This window comes from Protopterus annectens, chromosome 13.part0 (assembly GCF_019279795.1).
Source record: "Protopterus annectens isolate FY-2018-M chromosome 13.part0, PAN1.0, whole genome shotgun sequence".
Taxonomy (NCBI): Eukaryota; Metazoa; Chordata; order Ceratodontiformes; family Protopteridae; genus Protopterus; species Protopterus annectens.
In genome coordinates, this window is record NC_056747.1 from 74105387 (window position 1) to 74118102 (window position 12716).

At 40.4% G+C, this 12716-nt stretch overlaps 1 protein-coding gene across 1 annotated transcript in view; it reads left to right on the forward strand.

The window, feature by feature from the left end:
* SLC5A5 (solute carrier family 5 member 5) overlaps nucleotides 1-12716 on the forward strand; it is a 427828-nt gene that overhangs the window by 158354 nt on the left and 256758 nt on the right. The window contains exons 7-8 of the mRNA XM_044054751.1: nucleotides 4102-4231; nucleotides 11558-11646. Coding sequence (XP_043910686.1) covers nucleotides 4102-4231; nucleotides 11558-11646 — 219 coding nt within the window. The remainder of the gene's footprint in view (nucleotides 1-4101; nucleotides 4232-11557; nucleotides 11647-12716) is intronic.

A 12716-nucleotide genomic window follows, 5' to 3' on the forward strand; every position in this document is an offset into this window, starting at 1 on the left:
AGAAAGGCCTCACTGAGACCAATGACTGGTGTCAGAACCATGGCCTTAAGCTCAAGGCCAAAAAATGTGTATTCATCCCCTTTGGGAAAAACCCAGTTCCCATGAATTACCACATCGATGGTAGTCCACTGAATACAGTAGGTGTTACAAGAGATCTGGGAATATAGGTTAACAGCAACCTCTCTTTTGACCACCACATTGCTACTGTGGTCAGAAAGTCCTTCTATGTGGCACATCTCATTATTAAGGGTTTTGCATTCAGGAGGAAAGAGGTCATTGTCTCCCTCTACTCTTCCCTCATTAGGCCAATCATCGAGCACAATGCTCCATTTGGCATGTACCTCACTAGATACCTACAGCAACTAGAGAGGCCACAAAAATATCTCATAAAGAGGATCTTAGGCCTTAAACACTTGTCTTATATAGACAGACTCAAAAAACTCCAACTATTCTCTGTCTCATATCGCCTCTATGTCTGACCCAGCTCTGTTAGAAATGCTACATCTAAAGAAATCCCAATCCCTCCGCACTACATGCTTCAGAGACCTCAACCTCATTACCACAATCAATAGAACAAGCTGGAGGGACAGGTTCATAACCCAGAGATTGCCCATGCTATGGAATAGACTTCCCATACATGTCAAGTGGAGCGCCTCATCTTGATGAGTGAATGGGAAATAAAAAATTCACCCCGGGGATCACTCCAGTGGCTCTGCTTGACAGAGGCACTGGGAACTAAGGTCGGGTGGCACGTTGCCAGGGTAATCCTATGGGCTAGGCTTGTAAAGGTTCCAGGGCCATTAACCTAGTACACACCTATGAACCTATGAACCCTTTACTTGATAATACCATTTCATGGGACAAAACATTACTTGACAGTTTAATAATCTTGAAGAAACTACCAGAAACAGTGCACATGTACAATATATTTTGTTTTTTACATTGGAAATACTGTCACTGCCTCTGGTATTGAAGTTTAAGTGGCACCAACTACTTCATTCTAGGGACACCAATTTGTTAAGTAATCTAAACAGCATGTTATGTAGTTAGCTGTGTATTTGTAAAACTAAATGTGAATAAATATATTCTTTATCTGGTACAGACCCAGAGAAGATGAACAATAACTTAGTTTCTTCAAACGCTCATGATTCTCTAAAAACAGCCACTCTGGTGGTATAAGGGGATGACTACAGTGCAGGCAAGCTGGGTTGGATTAGCTACATGGACAGAAGACAGAGTAGCATTGAGGATGAGTGTGCATGGACAGCAGACAGAGGATGAGTGTGCCTATTCTTAGAGGCAAAGAGGGAAAAATGTTGCTGATAAAGATGGATTATCCATTAAACTCTGGTGAAAACCAAGAATTGAAACAATCACTGGGTTGGAAATGCAGGATGAAAAAGAAGATGATGCTGTCCTTGGGCCCAAAGCTGACAACCTTACAGGCCATGCCTCATTGCCCACCCAGCCTCATGGTACAATGTCACAATGTCTGGTGGGTTAATGCCTGGAAAAATGTCTGGTGTGTTGGACAGCATATTTGACATTGCTAGGTGGAAGCTCCACTTCATATTTCCACTTCTCCTCCACAATTTGCCAAGCCAAAGGCTGAGGTGGTCCCAAACCGGGGGAGGTTAGTTTTGAGAGCACTAAGTTAGGAACAGAGAAACAGCACTGAGCAAATGATAGAAAGCTGGGAGAATGCTGGAGATAAAAAAAAATTCTCCAAAAACAAGAATGAACAGCTTCTAAAAATTACACTGATTAGTATGTCAACATCTTTATAAAGTTAGTAACACAACAACTAGCCATTTCATTTTTGTAGTAAATTATTAAAGCAGCAAAACAGTATTTTTCAGAGTATTTAGCAAGGCAGTGCAAATAGTTGTGGAAAAGTAAGGATACTGGGATTTTAACTCTTTCAATCCAAAATATTTCACATGGGTATTATGAGAACTGATTAAATGTACATTTTAGTTTTCTAACATAGAGAGGTGGAAAAAAATAAATTAAGAAGCAGGAGTGAAATTTCACTGAGCTGTTTTATAAAACAAGGTTTCAGGCTGACATGATAATCTATACATTACAGTCAATAAACAGGATGCAAACGGTGCCTATAAAATGTTGAATCCAAGCAAAATCTTTATTACACTGATGGCCCTACAGCCTTATTTTAAGAAGAGGGACATGTGTTATTTGGGAGGAGACTTTGCAGTTGGTGGGCTTTAGCAACCTAGCAGAAGATAATAAAGCCTTTTTACTGCTGTAACTATTGAAAGAAACAGAAAAAAAATAAAACCTGTTAAACACCAGAAGCAATGGTGAATCTGTTGTGTATTTCCAGCTGTGACTTTGCAGCATAAGTATGGATTACTTTTGTCAGCATTAAAGTATAAGTGATCAGGTTGGTAGAATTCAGACCTAAGGCTTTAGGTAGTATGTACTGTGTTATAAGGCCCTCGAAATCAAAACTGGACCAGGCATTATATTTTAGCTGCTTTCAGACTAAGGAGTTCCCCATTGTAGGTAGAACATGGCAAAGAGGTAGTTTTATTTTTCAATGTGGTCTGCGACAGAATCAAGTAAAAAGCAAAACAATGTTGGGTAACTGCAAGTGCCCAAAAAGCATGCACAATTTGTTTTTTAAATCTTGCTATAAGATTTCATTGTTGTGTAGTAGCTAGTAGTGTATCGTGCGCTCCTCTTCGAGCTGGATTTATGAGTCCGGTTTGATGAAATTTTTTAACTGGACATTTGCCTAATTGTAGGTGTCTTACAATAAAACTGAAATATAGTAATTGTATATCAAGCTATACAACTCCTAGAATCTGTATTGCTTATTTATCATTTTAAGAGATTTTTTTATTATTGCGTTGAAAGGCGTAACCCACAAACATGAGTGCCTCTTTCAAGGAGTGATTCATGAATATGATCTTGTTAAGTGCCTTTCTGAGAGTTATGTAGTAGGCAAATGGCAATTGAAGGGATCAGATCCCGTGTTGAAGATTATTAGTAGCCCTAACCATTAATCATCTGTGATAATTTGCCAGATGGCCTCATAAAGCAAAATGATTATTACATTACTTCAGTTAAGTATAATGTTTTAGGGTTTAACAGTCCTGACTCCTGAACTGTCTTGTCAGAGCTTTTGTTGATTTATCCCAGCAGAGAGCAGCACAGCATGGTACAAATCCACTGAGGGAAACAGTACAGAGGCATGCTGGGATCTTAGTCCTGGCTGCATGTACGCTGAATTTAGATGGGTTTTATCACCTAGGTGGCACTCTTTGGGAGGCTTCAGGCAGTATGATTATTCTACAGAGAACATCAGCAGCTTAAGGCAGTGATGACATGCATCTTCTGTCAGGAAACAGGAAGGATACTGAAGGACAAAATGAAGAGTCATATTGACGTCTGGAACAATGAGAGCTTAATGAATGATGCTTTGCCCCAACCCACCTCCCCCATCGCTACCTTCACAGAGAAGTTAAGGAATCCATATGTGATCAACCTGTTCAGGCAAACTCCTGCATATGGGAAGGAAGTCCAGAAAAAGAGCAAAAGTCCAGGCGGTATCATCAGTGTGCACAATACAAGAAATAACCCTACCTGTATACATAGCCTAACAAAAAAAGGTATATACATGCATACATACACACACAGACACATACACATATACACACACACACACACACACACACACACACACACACACACACACACACACACACACACACTCACACACACTCTCACTCACTATAAATGTGCCTTTTTTACTTTAATAATTGGCTATACTAAAATAAAAGCAGTTATAAAAGTAATTTTAAAGTCAGTTATTGTAAAGAAAACAGGTGATGCAACCAGCCAGAAAAGAAGCTACTGGAAAAAAATAAATTGAAGTATGTGAGTATAATGTCTGTTCACGGGTAAGTGAGGTCACCTAAGGTAACAAGAAGAGTGCCAGGCTATTGACATAGCCGCTTCTTTGTAAATCAGAACATTGTTTTCACTGTTCAGGTAGGCTTTCAAGACAAATGTCAGTACTTGTTTTTGAATCTGGCCATAACGTTTGCATTTTGTGGGCTTCTTTTGTTTTTACAGTGCTCTTCTAATCAACCAAATTGGTCTCTACATCATTGTGCTTAGTGCAGTGACCTGTGGAATTGTTTTGTTTGCGATCCATGGGAAGTGTGATCCTGTTCGAGCTGGATACGTCTCTGCCCCAGATCAGGTACTTATGCTTTGTTTGTTATTGACAGTCAGATCAATTAATGGTGGTAACTCCCTCTATTTGTTACATGGTAGATAAAGTAAAAAATTAAGAGTGCAGGATCTATGTTTTTTGAAAACATTAAAATAAAGTGGAGCTGATCTTTAAAACAAAGGGGTTCTGTCAGTCCATGCTGTAGATAGCATCACTGTTCACGTCAGCAGCCATTTTTTCAAACATGGTTTTACTTGAATGGCTTCCTGAGGGTGGGAACAGAGGTGTGTGCACACTGGTGATGAGGTTAAACATGAACAGGGCAGTGACCACAGAAGTTGTGGCCCAGGCAATACTGAAGCATGCAGGGGTGGAGCTTGGTAGTAGCTCCAGTGTGTCAACACAACCAAAACTTTTCAGCACAAATAGACTTGGTACTTTTTCTTTGCAGAAATCACTGCTCTTTTTAAAATGGGTCTGCCAACAACATCTCAGAAGACTGATGTATTTTAAGTTTATGGAATAACAGATATGGATTAATAAGCAGCTTTGAAAAAACTGCACATAGTTTTGTCATGTTTATAGACATTACCTTTTAAATATAAAGTATGTTTGTAGACATTACCTTTTAAATATAAAGTATGTAACAATGCGTAAATATATGCTTTCATTTTAAAAGTCTAATCAGAAGGTAGGGGACTCTGTCACTCTGTCACGGAAAGCAATTATTTGTCACTTCCTATTTTCTTACTTAAGTGATGATACTTTTCATAATCATCATTTATTTTATTGTACAATAAGTTAGACTCCCCCAAAGTAATGTAGTTTCATGCTGTTACCAAGACTTTGGCCAGTATTCGTAGACAGTGCAATATGCTGCACAAAACAGAGCATGATACAGTGACGCACAAGGAGCAAAAGATTCAGAGACACAATTAGCTTGACCTCATTAGGGAAGACAGTGCCGTTTGCAGAATAATGATATGGAATTTAGGTTCAATTTGCAATTGAGGGGCAGTGAAAATGTAAAAGACACAAACAAAGATGGCATTACATTTCAGAAATGTACAAAGCAGGTGCTCTGTGCTGCTCCATTAACCTTTTCTGAATGCAAGGAATTGTTGCTGTACTGGATGCATACAATGTTTGTGATAGCAGCAGCTATAGCAGAGCAGTGACTGGTCTTGGAGTCAGTGCCCACGACATAGTGAGCCAACTGCTACCCTCTGCACCAACGCAAACAGTCCTGGCTGTTCCTAACCTATCATCACTTGCCTGCCCAGCAGATAGTGAATAATTTCCATCTTGGCAGGGATACTCCACAGGAGCATGACAGATTGCATCACGCATATGTGGAATTAAGAGAAAGATGCATGGACAGTCCATCCCAGTGGACACTAAGATATGTGTAGCTTTAAGCATCATAGCTACAGGAATCTTTCAGTGACCTATAAGCAAAACAGTAGGAATGTTGAAGGTGTTAGCCTTGCATATTCTCCACCAACTCCTCAACTTTATGCTGCAGTATGTAGAGGAGACATAAGGATTCCAAAGACTACAGAGGAAAAAAGCATCACTTAGTGAATATTTTACTACATTGGCTATTTCCCTCAGCTCCTGAGAGCTATTGTTTGCACATACATTGCCATCAAGTCTCCACCTACTCGATAAGGAATTGAATACACCAGTCAGAAGGGATTCTACTCCATTAACTGGCAGGTAGCTTGCAGTGCCCTGGCTGCTAGCTATAATGCTTCTGTGCACCAACCAGGCAGTTCCCATGATTCTTATATCTGACACATTTTCAGTGTGTGCTGGTGTTTAGTACATAATGATTTTTCAGGATCATCTGCTTGTTAGCTGCACGTGTAGGTGGGTATAAAGCCCAAGAATACACAGTAACATGCAGTCAGGTATCAGACCACATATGATGGTGTCACCTTTGTGTGTTGTAGGGAATGCCAGATACGGATTGGAATTGTGGATGATGACCCCCAGATCCTGGCACAAAGGGCATACAAAACTGTACAACCAGAGATACAGAAAATGGTAAAATGTACTTTCAGTCAGCCAAAGGGATGTTCCTCTTGCTCTGATACTGCCAGTGGGACACCACAGTATTTACCTAAGACCTGCAGCCAGACAGCTGTAGTTATTTAGTTTGCAACTTGTTGAATAATATCTGCAGAAAGAGCTTTAGCAGTGTGGAACCATCCCAGCAGGGCTTATTATACCTGTTGAAGGAGCAGAGGAAGAGCACAGCCGGCAATCTGAGGAGGAACAGGGTGTACAGGACCCCATAGGAGGTAGCAGTGGCTACAATCCAAAGCAGCACTGGCAAAGACATAGCATTTGGTCTACAACTTTACAACATGATACAGAGAACGTAGAATGAAATGCTCCATGCATTATGAAATTTAAGTTATGCAATACATTTCATGGACTGGCCACACTGTGCTACAGACATTACCTTTCCTACACAGGTTGGGGTGGATGGGGCACATTCATCATCATTTACATAAATGAGGGGATGCATTAAGAGGTGACATGAACACTGCCATATAGTCCAGGATTGTGAGAAGTGGATTTGGAAGCCAATCAATATGGTAGCAGATTATGGGCAGACATGGATCACATCCGTTAGTGATTAGGTGAAGTTGCCATAGTACAGACATTGGCAACATGTGGTTTTAGCCTTGGGACTCAATGGGGCCCATGGCAGAGACAGAGTAGAACTATCAGAGCAAGAACAGCATAGAGCAATGAGGCGGGTGCATATACCATGAAGGGGTGGCTCACTTAAGCAAACATAACTCCTTTTGTAGATGTCATAGTGACTACACACCCCACCCCAAAAATTGATCCTTTAGCTAGAGACCTCAGTACTTGTGTTGACAGTGAACTTCCTTTGTTCACTATCTATCCACTACTGTAAGGAATCCCTTTTTGATTGTGCAGTTTATATCTAACAGTATGGTATCCAGATTCATGGACATAATAGTTTCTCTGCATAAAGCAATCATTAGGCCAGTCATTGAATATAATGCCACTTTCAGTATATGCCCATCCAAACACTTGTCATAGCTAGAATAACTACATCACCTTCTCACTAAAATAATCAAGAGCACAAGTCATAAAAACTAAGCAGACCATCTCAAAGCCTTGTCTCTCTTCTCAGTATCATACAGGCTATTGAGTGGTGACCTCTGCTTTGTGTATAGAGCTTCAACAGACTCTGTTCTGTCAGATCTATCACACATTTGGAAGTACAATGGTATCAGAAACATCCGCTAAACCACCTGTGCAAGATTAATAAAACATGATGGAGTAATAGATATGTATTAGACAAAATGGCACTTCTATGGAACCATCTTCCTCTCCACGTAAGGAAGAGTTCTTCTCTTAATCTATTAAAACACAACTTGGATAAATTGATGGGTAACTGCAAATTCATCACTGATTTAGCACCAATGGCCCTCATGGATTGTGGGAAATATATAACTACCTAATATATATTTTTTGTGTTGCCCATCTTTGGAAATTAATATTGCAAAATATAAGATCTAACAATCACCATGGGAATTCATGGCCAGACTTTCTAATATCCTCATGGTTCAACAGCATAGCAAGTACCTGTGAACCTATGAAGATATCTGAGACAGCACTGATATTTGGCTTATCCCTCCTCAGGCAGGCACACTGTGAGATAAAATCTGTGCATACCATATGGGTACTTCCATACCTTGTTGGGCAGCTTTTTGCAATTACTGACCACAGCTCCTGAGAGGAGAGATATGCAGAAGTATCTTGCTAAAAGGTCCTGCTTCCCATATAGTGCACTGAACAGTATGAGAATGTTGCAGCTAATACTAACCTTGTCCATAGGTTCATAGGTGTTTACTAGGCTAACAACAACATGGGCCTTTTTAAGCCTAGCCATGCACCCCAAATCTCAGACAAGTTCTGATACCCTTGATAAGTGTAAGCATGGGCCTGAGAGATGAACCATTTAGAGGTTACCTCTGTCCATTAGATACATAGGTGCCAAACCAGGGATGAATTTCCAGTTTCCCATCCAATTGTCCAAGTTGCACTTGAATTGGGTTAGGGAAGATCTCTGCTTCACATGGATGGGGAGCATGATCTATAGACGTGATAAAATCATAACTAGCCCAGATCCCTAATTCAGGTCACATGTGGGTATGATGGCTCACAGTTTATCCCTAAATAGGGGCATCAGATATTCTTCCACTTGTGTGAGCTGGTTATCTGTTGGTAGTCCACCTCCTGTAATGGCCACATCCTTGGCAGTGTCCCATACCTTGTTCTTGGCATGCACTATGTTATTGATGACTCTTCACCATGCCTGACACTGTCTCCTATATTACAGCATTGATATTCCATAGCCCTACCTGCCAAACCTACTCCCAAAAAAGGCTCACTTCTGTTACCTTTGATAAGGATGTCTACACTAAAGGGCCTACAGTAAAACTTCAGTCTCTAAGGTTGTGAACTTTTCCAATCATTGCCTGTATCTTTGGAGAGTGATAAGATGTGTAAGGCTGTGTGGATATCCTATATAGCTGTATGCTAGTCTAACCCTATATGTGCCCATTTATCTGTCCCTGTTGTGCTGTGATACTTCCCCCTTTCCTACACAAACTTTAGTCATGGCAATGTTATCGTGACACCCCTTCTTACATCAAAGTACTGAAACCCTGTCCCCTCTTTAATGTGTATTGCTATGTTTCACCTTATGTACAGAGCTATCATGACTCATGTGGTATGTCCTTCCATATGTATATATTGCCTTGGTATGCCACCCAAACCACAGCTGGCCATAACAATGTCATGCCATTGTAATGTCTTTCCATGCATGCATACACCAGTTCCTCTATATTGCTGTTGCTACCATCCATGCTGGGTGTTCATTATGTCTTGTCCTCTTTGGTATGCCTGTTTCAAAATCCTGTGTACTTCACAGTTGCTCTTATTAGAGTGGTCTCCCACAATATGGCATTCAGATGCTATACACTAATTCAGCCCTCACTGCATAGTAATTATGTTTTTGAGGGAATTGTCACTGACTAGCTATCTTAATGCGCCATGCTATCAATGCTAGGATGCACTAACCTGCTTGTTCCTACCTATCCTTGGCATGGGCACAATTTACTCTTGTATGTCATCTATGAAGTTAGTTGTGATGTAAGCCTGCAGTACAGAACCTCTCGTTCTTGCTCTACATCTGAAGAGGTTTGGATATTTCCCAAACGAAAAGCGCTTAATTTTATTTTGTTTTGGTATTAAAGTGAATAAGAACGGCTTTTTATATTTATTTCTTCATCGAGCTGAGTGAAGTGTTGGTGCTTGTTCACAGTGTGTTGTTTTCACTATTACAGCAACTTGTATAAGTGTCATTGCTACCTGTTTAAGTAATGGAAGCAGATATTAGAGACAGACAGACAGAGTTTTACTGTAAGTATTTTTCTCTTTTCTTATCACAGGTCAGTCACTATACTAAGTTCTTCCTACTTTGTCTTACTGTGGCTGATATAGAAGGCAAGAACATCTCTTCTGGCCATGGGATGTATATGTCATATGTACTACTGCTTTAACAGTATGTATAGTGTAGTTGTGGCAGAAGACTGATGGTGGTCACCTCAGCCTGCATCAGTCAATGCCTCAAGTGCTGAATCGCCAGTGATCACCAGGCCTTCCTCTCAGCAGAGGAACTGAAGCCATCCTGCTGAAGGCAATTTGAAGGCCTCGCTGTTGGCCTTGGTGGCCACTATTCAGGACTGAAGTGGAAGCATGTCTTCTGAAAGTAGCTCTGAAGGGACCCCAGTGGTCTCTCAACAACATTCATATAGGCTGGTGAGGTCTGGGATACCCCAACAGCTGGATACCCACTTCACAACTATGGAATGTCTCTTGATATGCCCGGTTGAGTCATGCAGCCAGATAGACCCAGCCATCAGACCACCACAGGCATGACCTGTACATGACATCAGCCATGAAGGTAAATGAGGTCTGTGTGAGTTGGCTTCTGGGGCTGTGTGGTATTTTCCATATCCCATACCCATGTGTTCCTATGTCTTGTGTGTCACTCCACACACCTTGTTTGTTGTTCAGTCTTCCCCATCACTGTGTCTACCCTCTGTCAGTCTGTGTCCATCCACTGTTTTTCCCACCTTTCATGTGACATCCATGTCATTCTTTCTCTGCATTTTATGTGTGTGCCCCTGCAATCTTCTGTTTTTCCTCTGTCCCTGCCACAAGCATTTATCACACTACATTCTCCAGCTTCCCTTCCTCTTCTTATTTAAAAAATGGCAGCATTTGCCCCGACAAAATGGCCGTTCCTCCCCTACCAACCATTCCTTATAGCTACCTTTGAGTGTTTATCTCTTACTGCTACTCTTTCTTTTTGACTTTCCTATCACCCCCATCCCCCCTTATAAAAGAACTGGATTTTCACCTTGCTGTGCTGACCCTCCTTCATTTGTCTGCAGCTGCACCTATGTATGTGGTGTTTTGTTGTGTGCATGAACAAAGTTACTGATGTTTGGGTTGTTACTCATGCTTTATGAAAGTGCTTTTGTTTCCTTGCCTAATTGTGAGCAGGAATTATTTCTATAGTATATGTGCATACTCAGTTCTAACTGGACAGGCACTTAATTCAGTCAGTACTGCTCTTGTAATGCATGCCTTTCAACCTGCAGACATTAAAAATAGGAACAAAGGCCCTTCGAAAGTAGGTACATCCAGCCAAAAATCTGGACACCTAATTAGCATGAAATTTGAATAACAAAGATTACATAACTCTTCTCACTTCCAGTAGGAATGTGGGATACTGCTCAGAAGCACGTTTAAAAACCGAGTGACAAAAAGTATAGAAAAATACAGGTGCATTATAAAAGAGACAGTGTAAAAGTTATAGACTTAAATGAACTGTGTAGCAAAACTCTACCTCACAAGGTAATTTATCTTTGCTTCTGAAAGAGAGAAATAGAGGATGCGTGTCCTCCTTCTTTAACTTATTGGTGCCACGAGTATGTTGGTCTTGTTATGTAGTTTTACTGTGTACTAGACAGCTTCAAAAGTCATATGTGATGAGGGGATTCAGAAAATTGTGTGAAGTGGTAAATCAAGGCTGAAAATAGGGACCTGCCTTCAAAAATATGCATATCATGTGCAGGGATAAATCAGGTTCGAAAATAGGAACATTCCTCCAAAATAGGGACAGTCTTGAGGTCTAATGTATTGTTTGTGTAACTGTATTTTAAGTAGACAAATTATTACGATAACCATAATCCTATATAACGCATAATTATTTGTTTCCATTTTGCACAGTATATGCCATTCCTTGTTTTGGACATTTTCAGAAATTATCCTGGACTGCCAGGACTGTTTCTCTCTTCTGCATACAGTGGAACATTAAGGTAAGCAAAGATGTCTCAACAGCATTTACATATGAAATAAATCTAAAAACTCTCACAATAGTTATTTTTGTATTCTATTGATTGGAGTTGTTAAAGTGAACATGTATACTCTTTTCGGGTGAAAATCAAGTTGTCTGTAGAATCTATGGAAAATTTGGCAAAGGGCACTGGGTATTTCCCTTGCTGTGAGCTCCCATGCGTGGTTCATCCATGGAGATGGAGAAGGTAGTAGTAGTAGGCTCCATGTGATCTGAGATGGCCAGAAATGAAGCACAGCAAGTTAAAACAGAGATGATGAAGGTTTGCCTGTAATAAGAGCAGTAGATCGTGTAAACGAGGAATCACAGTAGATGAAAGTGGTACTGGTGATGCAAACACAAGTTACACCATGTCACATGATGCTGAACAGCTGACATATACATTGTTTGTATTGTTAATACATGCACGCAGTGTGTCTTCTGACTTACTGAAAACAAAATAAAATCTATCTATGCATGTGTGGGGGGGCATGTGTGTGAGTGCTTGTGTGCGTATGTGCATTTGTGTGTGCGTGTGTGCGTGTGTGTGTGTGTGTGTGTGTGTGTGTGTGTGTGTGTGTGTGTGTGTGTGTGTGTGTGTGTGTGTGTGTGTGTGTGTGTGTGTACATACATGTACATACACATGAACATGTGTGTGTGTGTATATTCACACATCACAAATTGCTAGTAGTACTTACATTTCAGCCCATTATATAAGCTTCATACTTAGACTTATTTATAGTATATAACTCAGTGCTGACAAAACATCTAATTTACTTCTTTTATTGCTCTTCAGTTTCTCCTGACACCTCATCTCTAATCTTTCCCCCATGTTAACTAACTCTCTCTCATCTGACCTACCCTAGCCTCAGCTTAATCTCACCTGTATACTCAGGCTGCACTACTCAAGATTCAACTTACCCCATCCTTTGACATATCCAATATTCATCTACCTTGCTCATGTACTGTACCTGCATTTGCTAGCATATTAATTTATTTTTATTTTTTTTTATTTTACATTTGTTGACCGGGCTAGTCTAACTGGATATATGT